Source organism: Chamaea fasciata, unplaced genomic scaffold (genome assembly GCF_029207755.1).
Source record: "Chamaea fasciata isolate MVZ Bird 193981 ecotype frontalis unplaced genomic scaffold, bChaFas1.0.hap1 SCAF_47, whole genome shotgun sequence".
Classification (NCBI taxonomy): domain Eukaryota; kingdom Metazoa; phylum Chordata; class Aves; order Passeriformes; family Sylviidae; genus Chamaea; species Chamaea fasciata.
Window position 1 is genome coordinate 1,358,998 of NW_027094132.1, and position 16,392 is coordinate 1,375,389.

The 16,392-nt window shown below is 60.6% G+C and overlaps 1 protein-coding gene and 1 pseudogene across 1 annotated transcript; both read right to left on the reverse strand.

Annotated features, from left to right (window-relative positions):
• Positions 1-3,386: 3,386 nt before the first annotated feature.
• On the reverse strand, positions 3,387-8,788 carry LOC136304079 (Fc receptor-like protein 6; annotated as a pseudogene).
• Positions 8,789-9,859: 1,071 nt separating this feature from the next.
• Positions 9,860-14,868, reverse strand: LOC136304075 (Fc receptor-like protein 2). Its single transcript, XM_066207745.1, is given in 10 exon segments — positions 9,860-10,330; positions 10,753-10,891; positions 11,116-11,137; positions 11,674-11,760; positions 11,841-12,143; positions 12,233-12,502; positions 13,378-13,644; positions 13,877-14,107; positions 14,190-14,210; positions 14,781-14,868. Coding segments are annotated over 10 exon segments (1,842 nt in total). The 5' UTR covers positions 14,812-14,868.
• Positions 14,869-16,392: the final 1,524 nt, after the last annotated feature.

A 16,392-nucleotide genomic window follows, 5' to 3' on the forward strand; every position in this document is an offset into this window, starting at 1 on the left:
AGAAGGGGCTGGTGCACAGAGCACCCAGTGCTCCCCATTCCATCTCCCAGTACTACCAGGGGTTCCCCATTCCCCCTCCCAGTGCTACCAGTACACCCAGGGGCTTCCAATTTCCCTTCCTAGTGCCTCCCATTGTTCCCAGAACACCCAGGGGCCCCCCTTTCCCTTCCCAGTACTCCTGTAGTCCCAGTGGCTGCACATTCCAGTGCAAGGAGGGCACAGGATCTGTTCCCATACTGTTCAGTGCAAAACGCAGCTTTTTGGTTCAACTGGCAAAAATGGTGTTTGTTCAGCTCTGTCGGACTTTAGGAATGGGATTCTCCAATTCTGGGCTGACACTGAAAACCAGGGGCCACTGCCCCTCTCCCTGCCAGTGGAGGCACAAAAGGCGAAGATCCCAAAGGGCCCAGAGAAGAACAACTTCCTGCAAACAGCAACGAGAGAAAAAAACTAACAGCAACAAGGTTCAGAATCCAAAGGGTCACAAAAGGATCGATTTCCAGGGAAAGTTCCCAAAAAGGAAAAAACCCCAGACACTTCCCCCAGTGTGTTTCCTCCACCAGAGGAACCTGGCAGGGTCCTGGACCTTCGTTGCTTTGATGGCCAAAGCAGCCTTCAAAGGCTCTGGATTCTCTTCTCCCCTGTCCCAAATGACTCCTCTGCCATGTTCCCCACATGATGAGGTCATAAAGGCCCTGTGGGGGTTATGGAGCCTCCCCTTTTTCCAGGGTAGTCGGAGTGAGTCCATGGCACAGGGTGGGGTTGAGTTTCCAGTTGGTTTCCAGAGCTCTGGACGCCCCTCCAGGTCAGGGCAAACTGCTGTGTCCCGCTCTCCGCTGCCACAGCAAAGGGGACGAAGGCATTGCCAATGTCCATGGGGGCACCACTTGCTTGCCTTGCACTCCAGCTCGTCCTGGAATTCTGGCACATCCGGCACAGCTGCTCTCAGGGATGCTGGCACTTGGCTCTGGCCCCTACAGTCCCTGTCAGTGGCCACTCTCCACTGGGCTCATGCTCTGGCCAGGTGCGGCTCCTGAAGGCTCAGCGGCTCTGGCTGAGCACTCCCAGCCCTACAGGTCACGGCTCAGCCCAGGGATAGGGTCCTGCCATCCCAGTTGGGGCCGTGTTGCTGACGGGGCCCTGTTCTGGTGGCCATTGGTCGCTGTTGTTCTTGCACCCTCAGCAGCCCCACAGCAGAAGGGTCCTGGGAGAACCCAGGCCAGAGACTGAGCTGTGGAATTGCCTCTGTCGCCACAGCAGCTCTGCCAATGCCCAATGACGCCCTTTGGGCTCCCTGAAATCTCCTCTCCTGAGAGAATCAGTGCCAAGGATTCTCAAAGAAGACTCTGACATCATAGAGGGGGACTGTGTGAAATCACAGAGTGTGCTGTGGCATCACAGACTGGGCTTTGACATCACAGAGTAGGTGGGACAGCACAGAATTGGTTGTGACATTACAGAGCAGGTTTTGACATCACAAACCAGCCTGTGTCATCACCAAGCAGATTGTGACATCACACACAGAGTGGTTTGTGACATCACAGGGCAGCAGTGTATGACATTGCAGAGCAGCCATGGTGTCACAGAGCGAGCTGTGACATCACGGAACAGCTGTGTGGCATCCTAGAGCGGGCTGTGACATCCCAGGGTGGCAGTGTGACATCCCTAACCCTGCCCTCCCTCCCTGCCCCTGAGTCGCTGCAGCCTCTGCCCCCTGCAGCCACCAGCGCCCCCTGCTGGCCGTGATCATAACTGCATCAGAAGGGAAACCCAGCGCTGAGCGGGTTGGAAACTTCTGTGCGTTCTATTTACTTTCTAGAAAGGAACTGGTAATCCTTATTCTAGTTTTTTTTTGCCTGAAAGCCCTGTATTTTCAAAGTCATAATAACTTGGAGGGCTATTCTCTGTATTCCAGGAAATTTCTCACCTTCCTTGGCTGACATTTGGTCTTTTAAATCAAAACACTTTCCTGTGGAAAAGAGCCCTCTTTCACAGCCAGGTGCCTGGGATAGAAATTGGGGTTCCAACTCGTAACACTGCAAACATCCAAGGATTGCTCCCAGAGTAAAGCTGCCAGGACTGACAGTTCTGGCTGGCCTTGAACTCCCCCGGGGGAGAAAATGAAAGTGTTGGGGGTGGCACAATCAGACACCCCCAGCTCCCACAGTTCCGTCACCCCACCCGTTGCTCCAGCTCTGTCTGCTACCCCCAGTGCCCGAAGTCCCATACCTGCTGCTCCCTGAACAGTGTCTGATCCCCAGAGATGCTCTGGAGCCTTCACCGGGCCCAGTTCTGGGGCAGGTGAGGGAAATGGGGGGAAAAAGCTGCATTTTGTGCCAATAGCAGGGGTTCTGTGCCTCCCTGGCATTGGGAGCAGGAATGGGGAGTCACTGGGACCATGGGGGTGTTATAAATACATACTATAAAGTTGGATTTTCGCAAATATTAAGATGAGTGCTGTATGCATAATGCTAAAATAACTATGCTTTTATTTCTGCTATTAACAAAAACTTAGACATGGTAGTAGTGGTATGAGTGAACTCAGATATTATGAGTGAACTGTCTGTTTGGTCGAAATAACATCCAGTGAACATGTGACGAGGACCCCGTTATTGACATGCCAACTATCAGCATGTGCCATCTGATGGAAGTATGGACCAAGGCCCAAACCAGAGGTGATAAGAAAACCACAGCCAAGAAACAGGTGTGCTCTAAAAAGGTGGGCCCATGCTAAACAGTTCCTGGAAAAGTTTGAATATGCATCATGGTCTAGGAATATGCAACAGGCTGATGCAATGGAAAAGGAATTTCTCCAAGATAGTAGGTGTGCTCTTGGTTGAATGCCAAGCACCCGACTGTTTTAACCCTTTGCTTTATTTCTGTTTCCTATTGTCTTTTTATTAAACTTTTTAAATTTCACCAGGAAAGTGAAGCTTGTTTTTCACAAGGGTATGTCTTGGGGTGATTTTATGATGCCCTATTCCTGATCGCCTGCTTTATGCCCAGAACTGGCTGCTGTAGCTCTAAGGTGGCTCTGGGAGGAGGGTAGGAGCCTTGGAGCTCCTGCAGGGGCTTTGTTCAAAGCCTCACTCTGGAGCTCGCTGGCTGCAGTGTGGGCTGGACATCGCTTTGTTGCTAAGCTATCTTGGTTTATGTTAGCAAAGCAAGGTTTTATTTTTCTCCTTCCCTTGGCCTGCAGAGGCTGCAGTATCAATCCTTCAGTGGCTTCTGTTTTATTTTTCACTTGAACTGTTAGGCTTAGTTTTGGTCTGAGATCAGACAACTGCCTGGACAGTTGACCAGGAGTCTGTAGAAACTGCCCTGGGCAGGGCAAGAGCTCAGGAAAAGATGAACCAAAACGAGAAAGGACACGAAAATCCACCAGCTTCATCTCCTCTGAGGAGGAGACCAACACCAGAAGTTCAAGAGGTTCCTATCTGTTCTGCCTGAGTTGCTGAGAAACTCTTGTTTCTCCCTTCCCTGAGACAAAAGCCAGCTCCCATTTTGTCCTCCTTTTGCCACACAGCCGGCCAGTTTATTTCATGCCCTGGCATTTTGAGGGGTTTTTGTGCTGCTGTGGGCATGTGTAAGGTTGTGAAAGTTCAATATCTAGCATTTATTCAATTTTTTGTCCATGCCACGTGGGCACTTTGTTTGTAAATAAACCATGGGGTTTTTTCACTTCCACCCATTGGCATTCGTTTTTCTCAGTGGCAAAAGGGATTACTGAAGCCCTTCTCTTTAGAGGAAGCACTCAACCGACAGCATTTTCTCCTGAATTTGTCTCTAAACCAAGACAGGGGACTGGGAGGAGGAATGAGGAGCCACTGGGATCCTAGGGGTACCGAGAGGGGGAATGGGGAGCCCTTGGATTCTCTGGGAGCAAGAGACAGGTAATGGGAAGAGGAGTAAGGAGTCCCTGGGGGTACTGGGAGCACTGGGAGGGGGAGTGGGGAGCACCTAGGGGTGCTGGGAGGGGGACAGGGGCACCCCTCGTGCTAACTGGGGTGGGGAATGGGCAGCATTTGGTGCCTGTGCAGCTCCCCCCAACTTGTGACCACCTCCCGAAGAGGATGGCAAAGCACAGGAGATGTGGAGGGGGAAACCCCAGTGCCCCCATTGCTCCCAGTGCCCCCAGTGCCCCCCCTCAGCGTCGCGGCACATTCTCATAGACGTCACTGTTGTCCCGTGGTTGCTGATGGGGTGGCAGCAGCCCGGGGTAGGTCACCGGGGGGTCCTGGAGGCGGGAGATGTGTGGGGGCCCTGCAAAAGACACCATCTGGGGGGACAAGGGTGGGGGTGACACCTGTGGGTGACCTGTCTCTGTCCCCTGTCCCCCATACTCACTCCCTGCTCTCCTGGTGATCACATCTTTGCTGTTCAGCAACTCCCCCTCCTCCAGAGCAGCAGCGGGGAGCCTGCGGGGAAAAGGGGATGTCAGGGGGAGTCCGTAGAGGGACAAAAAAGGGTCCTGGCCAGAGTCTCTCACTTCCATCTCCTGCGGTTTCCTGGCAGCTGCAAAGAAAAGAGAGAAGGTGACCATGGAGTCTCCAGAGCCCGTGAACGCCTGGGCGTCCTCTGCACCTCCAAACCTCCATGGGACTCCTGAACCCCCACCAGAGCCTTGATTCTCCCCACGACTTCTGAGCACCCTGAAGGCCCACAGAACCCTTGAATCATCCCTTCACCACCACCACCCCCCACCCCCCCCGTTACTGCAGGAGCCCAGAAACCCAAGCTTCCCCCAGACAGGGAAGGGCACCCCACAAACTGTCCCAGGATTCCTGAAGACTCCTCAAGATGCCTGCACAACCCTCCAATACCTCCCAAGCCCAAGCAGGAGCTCCCAGTACCACCATAATATTCCTCAAAGCCCCCCTGGAATGGTACAGGAGTACCTGAAGAACCTCCAGAGCCCTCAGCCAAATTCACTTGTTGCTGTCCCATTCTCTGCCCTCAGTCTGGGGATCTCCCTTTGACCAGAGATCCCCATACATATCCATTGTCACCCACCCAGATGGTGCCACCACTGCCAGCCCCCGATAACAGCAAGGAGCAGGACCAGGAACAGGAGAGACCCGCCAACCCCTGCGGCCACTGCTGTGGAAAGAGAGTGACACATTGGGGTCACAAGAGCACCCTGGGGGTCCTGCACCCCAGAAGTGACCCTGTGTGATCCCACCTGTGACCCAGGGTGAACGAGGAGTCACTTCCAGGGCCAGCTCAGGGCTGAGTGCCCGGAACACGCGGTGCCCGTCCTGTCCCAGCTGGTTGGTGGCCACGCACTGGTAGGTGCCCGAATGTCCCACATCCACGTCCCCAAGCTCCAGGATGGGACCCCGGGCCGCCTCCTGGCCATTATGCAGCCAGGTGAAGGTGACAGGGGCTGAGCCCACCTGCACCGAGCAGCGCAGGGTCACGGGGTCACCTGCGTGCACCTGGTGTGACAGGGGACCAGGGGTGATGGTGGCATTGGCCACGGGCACTGCGGGGACACAGACAGGGCTGAGGTTAGGAGGAGGGGCTGGCACCTGGCATGGGGAAATGAGGGAGTCTATGGGGTGGCGCCGGGAGACAGAGGGTCTCCTTCACCCAGGACAGTGACCCCATGGTGGTGGGGTCATCATGTGCTGTGGGATGGGGGCATGTGATGGGTGAGGGGTGAGGGATGAGGATGGGATGAGGGCTGCTGTGTCCCAGGGTGGTGATGGCTGTCACCTCGTGGGGGACAGGGAATGGCGTGGGTAGGATGTGATGGGCCTGATGAGGCATATCAACAGGGGCATCACCCCAATCCCAAGGATCTCACTCCCCTGGGAGGGTCACGCTCAGTAAGGTGAATGTGACCTGATGGGGAGGGGGGCATGTGACAGCTGGCATTAGGGATCCGTGGCCTGGATGTCCTGGGAGTGGGGATACCTGGAGCCAGACGGACCCAGTTCCCCTGGGCTGTGACACCCAGTGGTGGAGGCTGTGACCTGGGGTGGGGTGGGTTGGGGATGGTGTGGGGGGGTTGGGGTGGAATGGGAATGTGTGGAATTGGGGATGCTGTGGGTGGGATCACCCTCAGACCAAGGGTCCCATTCACCCAAGACAGTGATGCTCAATGTGGGGTTCTCAGCCACCCTGTCCCTATCACTGGGCCAGCAGTGTTGTGGCCGCTGTCCTTGTCCCCAGCGTGACACAGCTACAGGTGGGGGCCAGTGCCCAGCAGAGTCCCTGAGCCTTGGTGGCAGGATAAGGACAGAGCCCTGGGCCAAAGGGACCTCTCCCTGTGGCCACCACTGAGCTCAGCACCAGGCAATCACCCAGTGCCACCTGTGCCCTGGGGGGCTGTGCCCACAGTGACACCCCAGGAGAGCAGGACCCCTACGGGTGGACACAGGAGAGAATGGGGACATGGGAGGAGTGAGGACACCAGTGAAGGACTCAGAGAGGAGGAGGATGAGAGAGGGGTGGAGGGATCCCAGGAAGGAAGAATGGGGCACAGAGATGGGGGAGAGGCTTGGAAAGGGCTGGAAGGGACCCCAGGGAAGGGTGGGAGATTCAAACAGGGGACATATGGAGAGGGTTGAAAGGAACCACGGGGAAGGTTTTGGGGACCGAGACAGGGGTGGTGGGACCTGTGGACAATGCAGGGATCTCAGAGAGAAAGAGGTGAACCTAGGAAGGAGTGAGAGGACCTGGTGAGGAATGTAGGCATCAGGGAGGGTCATGGGAGGAGCTGGGGCGACACCTGTGAAGGCAGGGCGGCACGCAGAGGGTTGAGCAAGGAGGGGAGACCTGGGAGGGCTGTGGGGGCTCCCCGTGCCCATCCCCGCACTCACTGTGCACCGTGACGCGGAGCCGGGCGCTGCTCTTCCGCACAACGCCCCCCTCGGAGTGCACCTGGCAGCTGTAATTCCCCGAGTGGGAGACCCCCACGGCGGGAACCAGGAGCTGTGGGGACACCTGCGGGCCCCCCACCAACTGCCCGTCCCGGTAGAAGAAGTGCAGGAGGGTGGCTCGGGGCCGCAGGGGGCTGGGGGTGCTGAGGCAGCTGAGATTGAGGGGGGAGCCCTCGATGGGCTCGGGGGGACCCTCCAGCACCGGCACCGTGAAGAGCTCTGGGAAGGAGAGGGGAGGTGAGGACTGTGACTCTGAGTCCACTGGGAAGGGGCTTTGGGGGTGTCCAGGTTTGAGGTGTTGGGGTGTTGGGGTATTGGGGTGGTGGCTGTGGCGATGCTCACCGTGCACTGTCAATGTCACTGGTGCTGAGTTGTGCCACTGTGACATTCCTGAGCCCACCAAGGCCCCGCAGAGGTAGGGACCACTGTGGTACAGGTGCAGGGGAGACAGGGACAGCTCGATCCCATTGCGGGGCCACACCAAATCCTTGTCTTGGTGGTAAAATCGCACTCCAGTGACCAGGTTGCCCTGCCAGCCCCGGCAGCGCAGTGTCACCGTGTCCCTCTCCAGCAGTGTCCGCACTGGCACCTGCAGCACCAACTGGTCTGTGGAACAAGGGGGTCCTGTCACACTGAGGGACTCAGTAGGGGTCTCAGGGGGTCTGCATTACAGTCGGGACAACTGAGGGGATTCCTCATTACACCAGAAGCTCCTGGGGACACCAGGAGGGAACCTATCACAGCCCAGATCACCGCAGGGCTCCCACCACCCAGGGATGCACTGGTGTGCACTGGAAGAAACTGATGTGCACAGGTATACAGTGGGATGCACTGGGATGTCCCCATACGCAGGGAATTGGGCTCTCATCAAAAGGATGTGAGGCCACACATGGACACAGGCACCAATCCCCATCCCCACTCACCATTCAGGACTCTCACAGGGGAGCTCAGCCCGGTGCCAGGTCTGTCACATGTGTAGGTGCCACTCTCGGTGACAAGGAAGGTGTCGAGTCCCTCCTGCCCCCAGTGCTGCCCGTCCTTGTACCACGTGGTGGCACCGGCTGTCCCCGAGCCCTGGCAGGTCAGTGTCACCTGGTCCCACAGCACCGCTGGTATCCACGGGGGCTCCACCATGAGCTGGGTGGTCTGGGCACCTGCAGGTGACAGGGGACACCAGCCTGCCAGGGCCACCACGGGGCTGGGGACAGCAGGGTGGGGACATGGCATCCCCTGAAGACTCACCAGTGAGGCCGAGGGTCTGGGCTGGAAGGGAGAAGGGACAGGGCTGGGTGAGTGTGGCAGGGCAGGGACAGCGGCACCTGGGGGTGGGATGTGAGGGCTGTCACCAAACTGTCCACCTGAGGACACTGGTTTGTCATGGAAATCTTGAGGACAGAGACACCTCAGCCACTCTGGACTGAGGCAGCCCCCCCATGTTTGCACAGGTCACCTCCACCACCCTCACAGCACCTGTCCTGTAGCCACAACAGCAAGGTCCTGTGTCCGTGATCATGCTCCAACAGCACCTGTCTCCCTGCCCCATTTGCATGCTATATGGCCTTTGTCCCTGTCTCTGCATCCCTGTTCCCATGTCCCCACTGCGGCCCCATCCCAGGCTTCCTTTTGCCACATCCTTGTCCCCACATCTCTATCCCCCTCCTCCTATCCCCCCATTCCTGTCCCCACAGTCACCCCAGGACTCTGGTCACACTGGGGTCCATGCTCATGCACTGACTCTGCTGGCCTTGGGGACCTCAGGGCACCCCGCAGCCCCCCTGTGCCCCCTCCCCACCGGTCTCTGCCTCACCAGGGCCCATCCCCAGGGTGTCAGGCCCGTGCCCGGGGCACTCACCCCACAGGAGCAGCGCCACCTTCCCGGCCATCCCCGTGTCCCCAGCCATGTGGACTGGCTGTCACTCGCTGCTGTGGCCACCGGTCCCCTGGGTGGCGGCTCTTCGGATGAAGAGGAAGGAAGCGAGGTCAGGTCACATCCTTATGTGTAGGTGTCCCTTGGTGGGGGCAGGGTAAGAACAGGCTGTGGCCAGGGTGGGGACCCGGTGGGGACACGGTGTTGCCAGAATTTGAAGGCTGGGGGGTGTAAGGAGCCAAGGTTGGGTACCCTGGGGAAAGGGGGGTTCGTGAGAATGGGGATTCTGGGGGAATCAAGATCCTGGAGAAGAGCAGGTCCAGGTGGCTAGAATTACCAGGATGGGGGTTCATGGGAATGGAGGTCCTGGAGAATGGCAGTCCCAGGATGGGGGTCCCAGGGAGGGGGACAGAAGGAATGGAGTTCCCATGGTTTGGGTCCTTGGGGACGGGGGGCCTGAGGGATGGGCAGTGGAGGGGTGGGCCCGCGGGTCGCAGCCCCTTCCCTGGGTGCCTCCAGTTTTGGGGAGACCCAGGGTCCCGCACTTCCTCCCAAGGTGCTAATGGTTTGCTGGGAGTCACCCCAGGCAGATTCCGAGGGGCTCAGAATCTGTGCCCCCCCCCGCCCCCCCCAAACCCAGGGGCTTTCTCCTCTCTTCATTTCCATTTCCTTCCTTTTTTCTGTCACATTCGAACCCAAGAGTTCCATGCCCAGCCATCCTGGGGAGCTCCTGAGCAGGTACCGGCTTGAGAGACCCCGGGGAGGGGGAAAGGGGGTGCAGGGGCTGTAGGGGAGGTGGGGGGGGTTGGAGGCGGGGGGTGTCCGCCTGTGCCGTCCCCACATTCACTTTCTCCTGCAGCAGAAGGAAGAGGCCGTTTGCGCTGAGTCAGACAGGGAGGGACGGGTTCTGTCCTTGGGGGGCACATCCAGGGGGTCCTGTCCCTGTTCAGGGGTGTCCCTGTTCTGGGAGTCACACATCCTGGGGGTGGCACATCCCAGCCGGTGGCGTCCTATCCTGGGAGAAGGGCAGGGAGGGCTCTGTCCGCGAGCTCCATCACGGCCGAAACGGACTCGACTTGGGGAAATGAATAGAATTTACCATTCATCACTTCAGCCGCTGGGGACACATGGCCACCGTCGGTGCCCGCAGCCCGGGACAGTCCCGGCCCTGGCAGCGGGGTGGCAGCCGCGACGTGCGACAGTGACCCGAGGCCGGGACTCGGCTCCCGCAGTGCCGGGGGCTCCTCCCCGGGCTCCCGGGTCCCCTCCGCCCTCCCGGCACCTCCGTCCCGGCGCCCCCCGCCCGCCCCGGGGCCGCGCCCGGCGGAGGCTCCGCGGCAGCTCCGGGGCTCAGACGCCGCTCGGGGTGCGGGGCTTTGGGCACCGGGGGGCACCGGGGGGCAGCGGGCAGGGCTGGAGCTGGGGCACCGGGGATGGGCTGAGCTGGGGTTGGCCCGAGGGGCTCGGCAGCTGCGGGATCGGTGCCCGTGGTCACGGAGCGGCACCGCCGCAGGTCCCCGAAGCCCTTGGCCGGTGTCACCGAGAGGGGACAAACAGGGAGCGGCAGCTCCTTCCTCTGTGCGGGGCAGCTGCGAGGGAACCAGTCCGGAAATGCCCCAATTGATCATTTTGTCCCTGTCCCCAAGGGACTGAGAGAGCCTCCGAAATCCTGCAAATCCCACACCGATCTGCTCAAAAACCTGACCAGGACCTTCCTCCGTCCGAGCTGACCTGGCACAGCTGAACAAACAAAAACCATTTCTCCCGGTTCAACCAAAAAGCTGCATTTTGGATCCAAAGGGAAAGTCAAGGGTCCTGTGCCCTTGGCACTGGGAGAGGGAATGGGAAGCCCCTGGGGGTACTGGGAGCACTGGAACGGGGAGCTCTGAGCAGCCCCACATGGGACCCCCCACTCGTGGCCACTGCCTCGGGGACAGTGGGCACCCACGGGAGCTGGGGGGGAGGGGAGACACACCGGGGGTGCCCTCAGGCCGCGACCATCAGTGCCCCCAGTGTCACAGCACGTTGTCACAGATGTCACTGGGGTCCCGCTGTTGCCCGCGGGGTCCCGGCGGCTCCGTGTTGGTCACTTGTGGATTCCGAGGTGGGGCAGGGCCAGGGGACACCCGTGGGGGCTCTAAGGGTGACACCGGCTGTGGGGCCCGGGCTGGGGGGTGACACCCATGGGTGACGTGTCCCTGCCCCCCACCCCGTACTGACCCCCTGCCCGCTCGGTGCCCACGACATGGGGGTGTACAGCACTGCCACCTTCTCCAGGGAGGTCCTGTGGGGATAAGGGGGGGGTCGGAGGGGTGCCTGGGGAGGGGGAAAGGGGAGTCCGAGTCAGAGCCCCCCACTCACCTGTGCTGGGGCTTCCTGGCGACTGCAAGGAAAAGGGGAGGAGGTGACCATAGGGACCCCGGGCCCCCTGAACCTTTCTGGGACCTCATCAGCTCCAACCACCCATGGGACCCACAAATCCCAGCTAGAGCCCTGATTGCCCCCGGGCATTTCAAGCACCCCTGAACCCCCAAGAAATTCTGCAGTGCGCCCAATTCCCTGCTGTTTCCCCGATCCTCTGAGCCACAGAACCCCAAGCCCAGCAGGGAGGGGCACCCCCAAGCTCGCACAGGACCCCAAAAAGATCCCTCAACATCCCTGCATAGCCCTCCAAGAGCTCCCCAAACCCTCCATGAGCTCCCAATGCCACCCCAGCATTCCTCAAAGCCCACCCAGGGAGGCCCCTGGAGCCCAACCAAGGCCCTCCAAATTCCCCCCAAATCCCCCAGGACCCCATCCAAGGTCACTGTGGGCTCAGTTTCCCCCAGCTCAGGGGCCCTGGGTGCTGCCCCGTCTCTGCCCCCACTCTGGGGGCTTCCCCTCACTCCAGGACCCCCATCCCCCCCCACTGTCACCCACCCCAGCGGTGCCAGCAGTGGCAGCCCCCAATGACACCCAGGAGCAGGATCAGGAACAGGAGGGTCCTGCCGACATTCACAGCCACTGCTGGGGACAGAGGGGGACACATCAGAGTCACCTTTAACCCTGGGGGTCCTGAACACCCCGGTGACCCCTCGTGACCCCACCTGTGACCCAGGGTGAGCCAGAGGTCACCTCCAGGGCCAGCTCAGGGCTGACAGCCCAGAACACGCGGTGCCCGTCCTGTCCCAGCTGGTTGGTGGCCACGCACTGGTAGGTGCCCGAATGTCCCACATCCACGTCCCCAAGCTCCAGGATGGGACCCTGGGCCACCTCCTGGCCGTCGCGCAGCCAGGTGAAGGTGACAGGGGCTGAGCCCACCTGCGCCGAGCAGCACAGGGTCACGGGGTCACCTGCATGCACCTGGTGTGACAGGGGACCGGGGCTGATGGTGGCATTGGCCACAGGCACTGCAGGGACAGAGATGGGGCTGGCACTTGGTGAGGTGGGATGGGGGTGCTGCGGTTGGGATCACCCCCAGTCCGAGGGTCCGGCTCACCCAGGACGGTGACATTCAGGGGGACACTCTCGGCCACACTGTCCCCATCGCTGACCCGGCACTGGTAGTGGCCGCTGTCATTGTCCCCAACGTGCTGCAGCTCCCGGTGGGGGTCAGTGCCCAGCGGTGCCCCCGAGCCCCTCCGGTGCCAGGTGAAGGACAGGCGACCTGTTCCCACAGCCACCGCACAGCTCAGCACCAGGCGGTCCCCCAGTGCCACCTGTCCCCCGGGGGGCTGCGCTGACAGGGACACCCCCGAGAGAGGGACCCCTGCGGGTGGGGGGGACACCAGGAGACAGTTAGCGACCCTTGGGGGGTGGGTGGAGAGGGGCACAGAGACCCCAGTGAGGAACAAGGGTTCAGAGCTGGAGCGGGGCTGGAAAGGATCCCGAAGGAACGATGGGGGGTTCAGGGTGGTGACACCTGGGGGGGGGGTTAACTCCAGAGTGGGTGTGGGGACCCAGGGAGGGGATAGTGGGACCTGGGGACTGTGGGGGAAGATCAGAGAAGGGCTGGGGCACCCAGGGGCAAATGAAAGGACCCAGTGACGGATGGGGGGACACGGAGGGGGAGCTGTGCAATGATGGCGGGACATGGAAAAAGTTTTCAAGAAACATTGGGGTACTCACGTAGGGCTGTGGGACGCAGTGGGGGACCAGGGAAAAGACAGGGGACCCGTGATGGGGATGGGGACTCTTGGCAGTAATGGGGGCCCCCAGACAGGGCAGGAGACCCAAAGAGGGTGTGGGGGCTCGCCGTGCCCATCCCCGCACTCACTGCGCACCGTGACGCGGAGCTGGGCGCTGCTCTTCTGCACGGTCCCCCCCTCGGAGCGCACCTGGCAGCTGTAGTTCCCCGAGTGGGAGACCCCCACGGCGGGCACCAGGAGCTGTGGGGACACCTGCGGGCCCCCCACCAACTGCCCGTCCCGGTAGAAGAAGTGCAGGAGGGTGGCTGGGGGCCGCAGGGGGCTGGGGGTGCTGAGGCAACTGAGAGTCAGGGGGGACCCCTCAGTGAGCTCGGGGGGACCCTCCAGCACCGGCACTGGGAACAGCTCTGGGAAGGAGAGGGAAGGGGGATTTGTGACCTCGAGTCCCTTGGTAGGGGCTGTGGGGGTGTCAGGGCAGTGGCTGTGGGATGCTCACCATGCACTGTCACTGTCATAGGAGCTGACTCTTTCCACCCCCGGGATATCACGGAGTCCACCCAGCCCCTGCAGTGGTAGCGGCCGCTGTGGTGCAGCTGCAGGGGGGAAAGGGACAGCTCTTTCCTATCTCTATACAGCTGCAGTTCCTTCTGCTCACGGTAGAAGGACACCCATGTGAGTGAACTGTCCTGCCAACTCCGGCAGCGCAGTGTCATCGTGTCCCCATTCAGCAGCACCCACGCCGGCACCTGCAGCACCAACAGATCTGGGGACAGGTGGGACACCGGGGGAACCCGATGTCACATCAGGTCACACCCAGTGCACCGAGGGTCTTCAATTCCACAAACAGGGTCCCCTTGCACTGGGATGCTCTGGGATGTCCCCAGAGCAGGGACAGGCTCTGGTCACACCAGGAGGTGACCCCATGGAGCAGAGCCCACCCAGAGCCCTCAGGGTCCCTGTGGCTGCCAGGCTGGGGACACCCAAACCCCCCTCACCATTTGAGACTTTCACAGGGGGGCTGTGCCCAGTGCCAGGTCTGTCACAGATGTAGGTGCCACTCTCGGTGACAGTGAAGTGGTCGCGTCTGTCCTGCCCCCAGCGCTGCCCGTCCTTGTACCAGGTGGTGGCACCATCAGTCCCTGAGCCCTGGCAGGTCAGTGTCACTCGGTCCCACAGCACTGCCGGCATCCACGGGGGCTCCACCAGCAGCTGGGTGGTCTGGGCACCTGCAGGTGACAGGGGACACCAGCCTGCCAGGGCCAGTGCGAGCTGGCAACAGCGAGACATGGACTCCCCCCGAGAACTCACCAGTGAGGCGGAGGGTCTGGGCTGGAAGGGAAAAGGGACAGGGCTGGGAGGGAGTGGTACCACGGGGCCAGCAGCACCCAGCGCTTGGGTTGTGGCATTGTCCCCAAACTTTTCCCATGGGGACACTGGTTTGGCATGGACCTTTCAGGGACCAGGACACTGTGGCTATCACAATCTAAGGCAGGACATGAGGACATTGTAGACACCCCAAAAATGGGGACACCATGACCACCTCGTTCTGGCACAGGCCGCCTCCACCGGCCCCACAGCCTGTGTCCCCATGGCACATCTGCATGGCACTTGTCCCATTCTCCCTGTGCCTGCATCCCTGTGCCCCTGTCCCTGTCTCCACAGCTACACCAGCACCAGGACACCTCCCCGCACCCTTGCCCCCCCTTATTGACCCTCCAGTCCTGTATCCCCTCTTCTGTCCCCACAGCCACCCCACAACCCCGGTCACCTCATGCACTGGCTTTGCTGGCACTGGGGACCTCAGGGGACCTCGCTGCCCTCCTGTGCCCCCTCCCCACCAGTCTCTGCCTCACCAGGGCCCATACCCAGGGTGTCAGGCTCATTGCCCGGGACACTCACCCCACAGGAGCAGTGCAACTTTCCCGGCCATCCCCGTGTCCCCGGCCACCCAGGCTAGCTGTCACTCGCTGCCAGGGGTGGCTGTGCTCTTCAGCCAGGGTGGAAGGAAGCAAGGTCAGGTCTTATCATCATGTGTAGTTGGTACTTGTTGGGGGCAGGGTGGCCACAAGCTGGGGACAGGCTGTGGGCAGGGTAGGGACAAGTCTGGGTAGCATGAGGTGGGACATGGGGCTCTCAGGAGTGGGGGGATCAGGGGGTTTAGGGAGCCAGGGATGGGTGTCCAGGGGAATGGGGGGTCCAAGGGATGGGGTGCCTAGGAAATGGGGGCCTGACGAGGGGGAGTCACTGGGGATGGGGGTGCCATGGGAATGGGGCTCCCCGTTTCTGGGAACATTCAGGGATGGGAGTCCCAGGGGACTGTGGGCTCCAGGGATTCAGGTGATGGGTTGGGTGTGCCAGGGATGATGGCACCATTGGAAGGGCAGCTCCTGGGAGAATAAAGTTCCTGGGGGATGGAAGGGAGATGGATTGAGTGGGAGAGGGTCCCTTGGGAATGGGGGTCCTGGGCCACAGACCACCTGGGGAATAGCAGTCCTGGGAGCCCAGGCAGGGGAAACATAAGGAATGGGGGTTCCAGAGATGGGCAGTTGCTGGATAGGCAGGCCCGTGGGTCACAGCTCCTTCCCTTGGCGCCTTAGATTTTGGCATGACCTAGAGCCCAGCACTGCCCCATGAGGTACTCATGGCCTGGTGATCACCCCAAGCAGATTCCAAGGTGCTCCGGATCTGTGTCTCCCCACATCCAGGAGCTTTTTCCTCTCTTCATTACCATTTCCTTCCTTTTATCCCTCAATTTCACAGCCACCCAGTTCGTGCCGTGATGATCCTGGGGAGCACCTGCACAGGAAACTGCATGGGAGAACCCCAGGGTGGGGGAAGCAGGGGTGAGCGGTCTGCAGGGAGGATTGAAAGTCTGTGGAGGATGGGGATATCCAGCTGTGCTCCCCCAACACTTTCACTTTCTCCCTCCTGCAGAAGAAGGAAGAGGCTGTTTGTGCTGAGTGTCACATGCGGGGAGGGGGGTGGGGGGGTTCTGTCCTGGGGGGGCACACCCAGGGGGGCCCTGACATGGGGGGATCCTGTCCCTGGGGTGGACACATGCAGGCCAAGAGGGTCCTGTCCTGGGGGACAGCGGCTCTGGGAAGGCTCCAGAGTCCTCCATCCTTGCTGGCCCCTGCAGGATCTGAGTTGGCAAGAGCAGGTTGGGAATGGAGCCCCAGGCAGGAAGGAGCTCCCCAACTCCTCCTCCTTGAAGCCCGCGGCCATCCAAGCGTGGGGCCCAGCCATGGCCCAGCCCCAGTGCACAGGGATGGGCACTGCCCAGCCCTGCTCTGCCCAGCCCCAGGTGGCAGCCAGGACCTGAGGGTCCCCCCGCCCCCTTGGCTTTGATTCTGGCAGCTTTAGAGCTGCTGCAAAGGTGAGAATTCTGTGGCAGGAAAAGGCCTGGCTGTGGTTTGCTGAGCCCTGCAAGAAGCTCAAAAGCCAATGGGAGCCCAAGCAGTGGCTCTGCGAGGGCCTTTGATGGTTTTCAGAACAGGGCTGGCCGGAAACT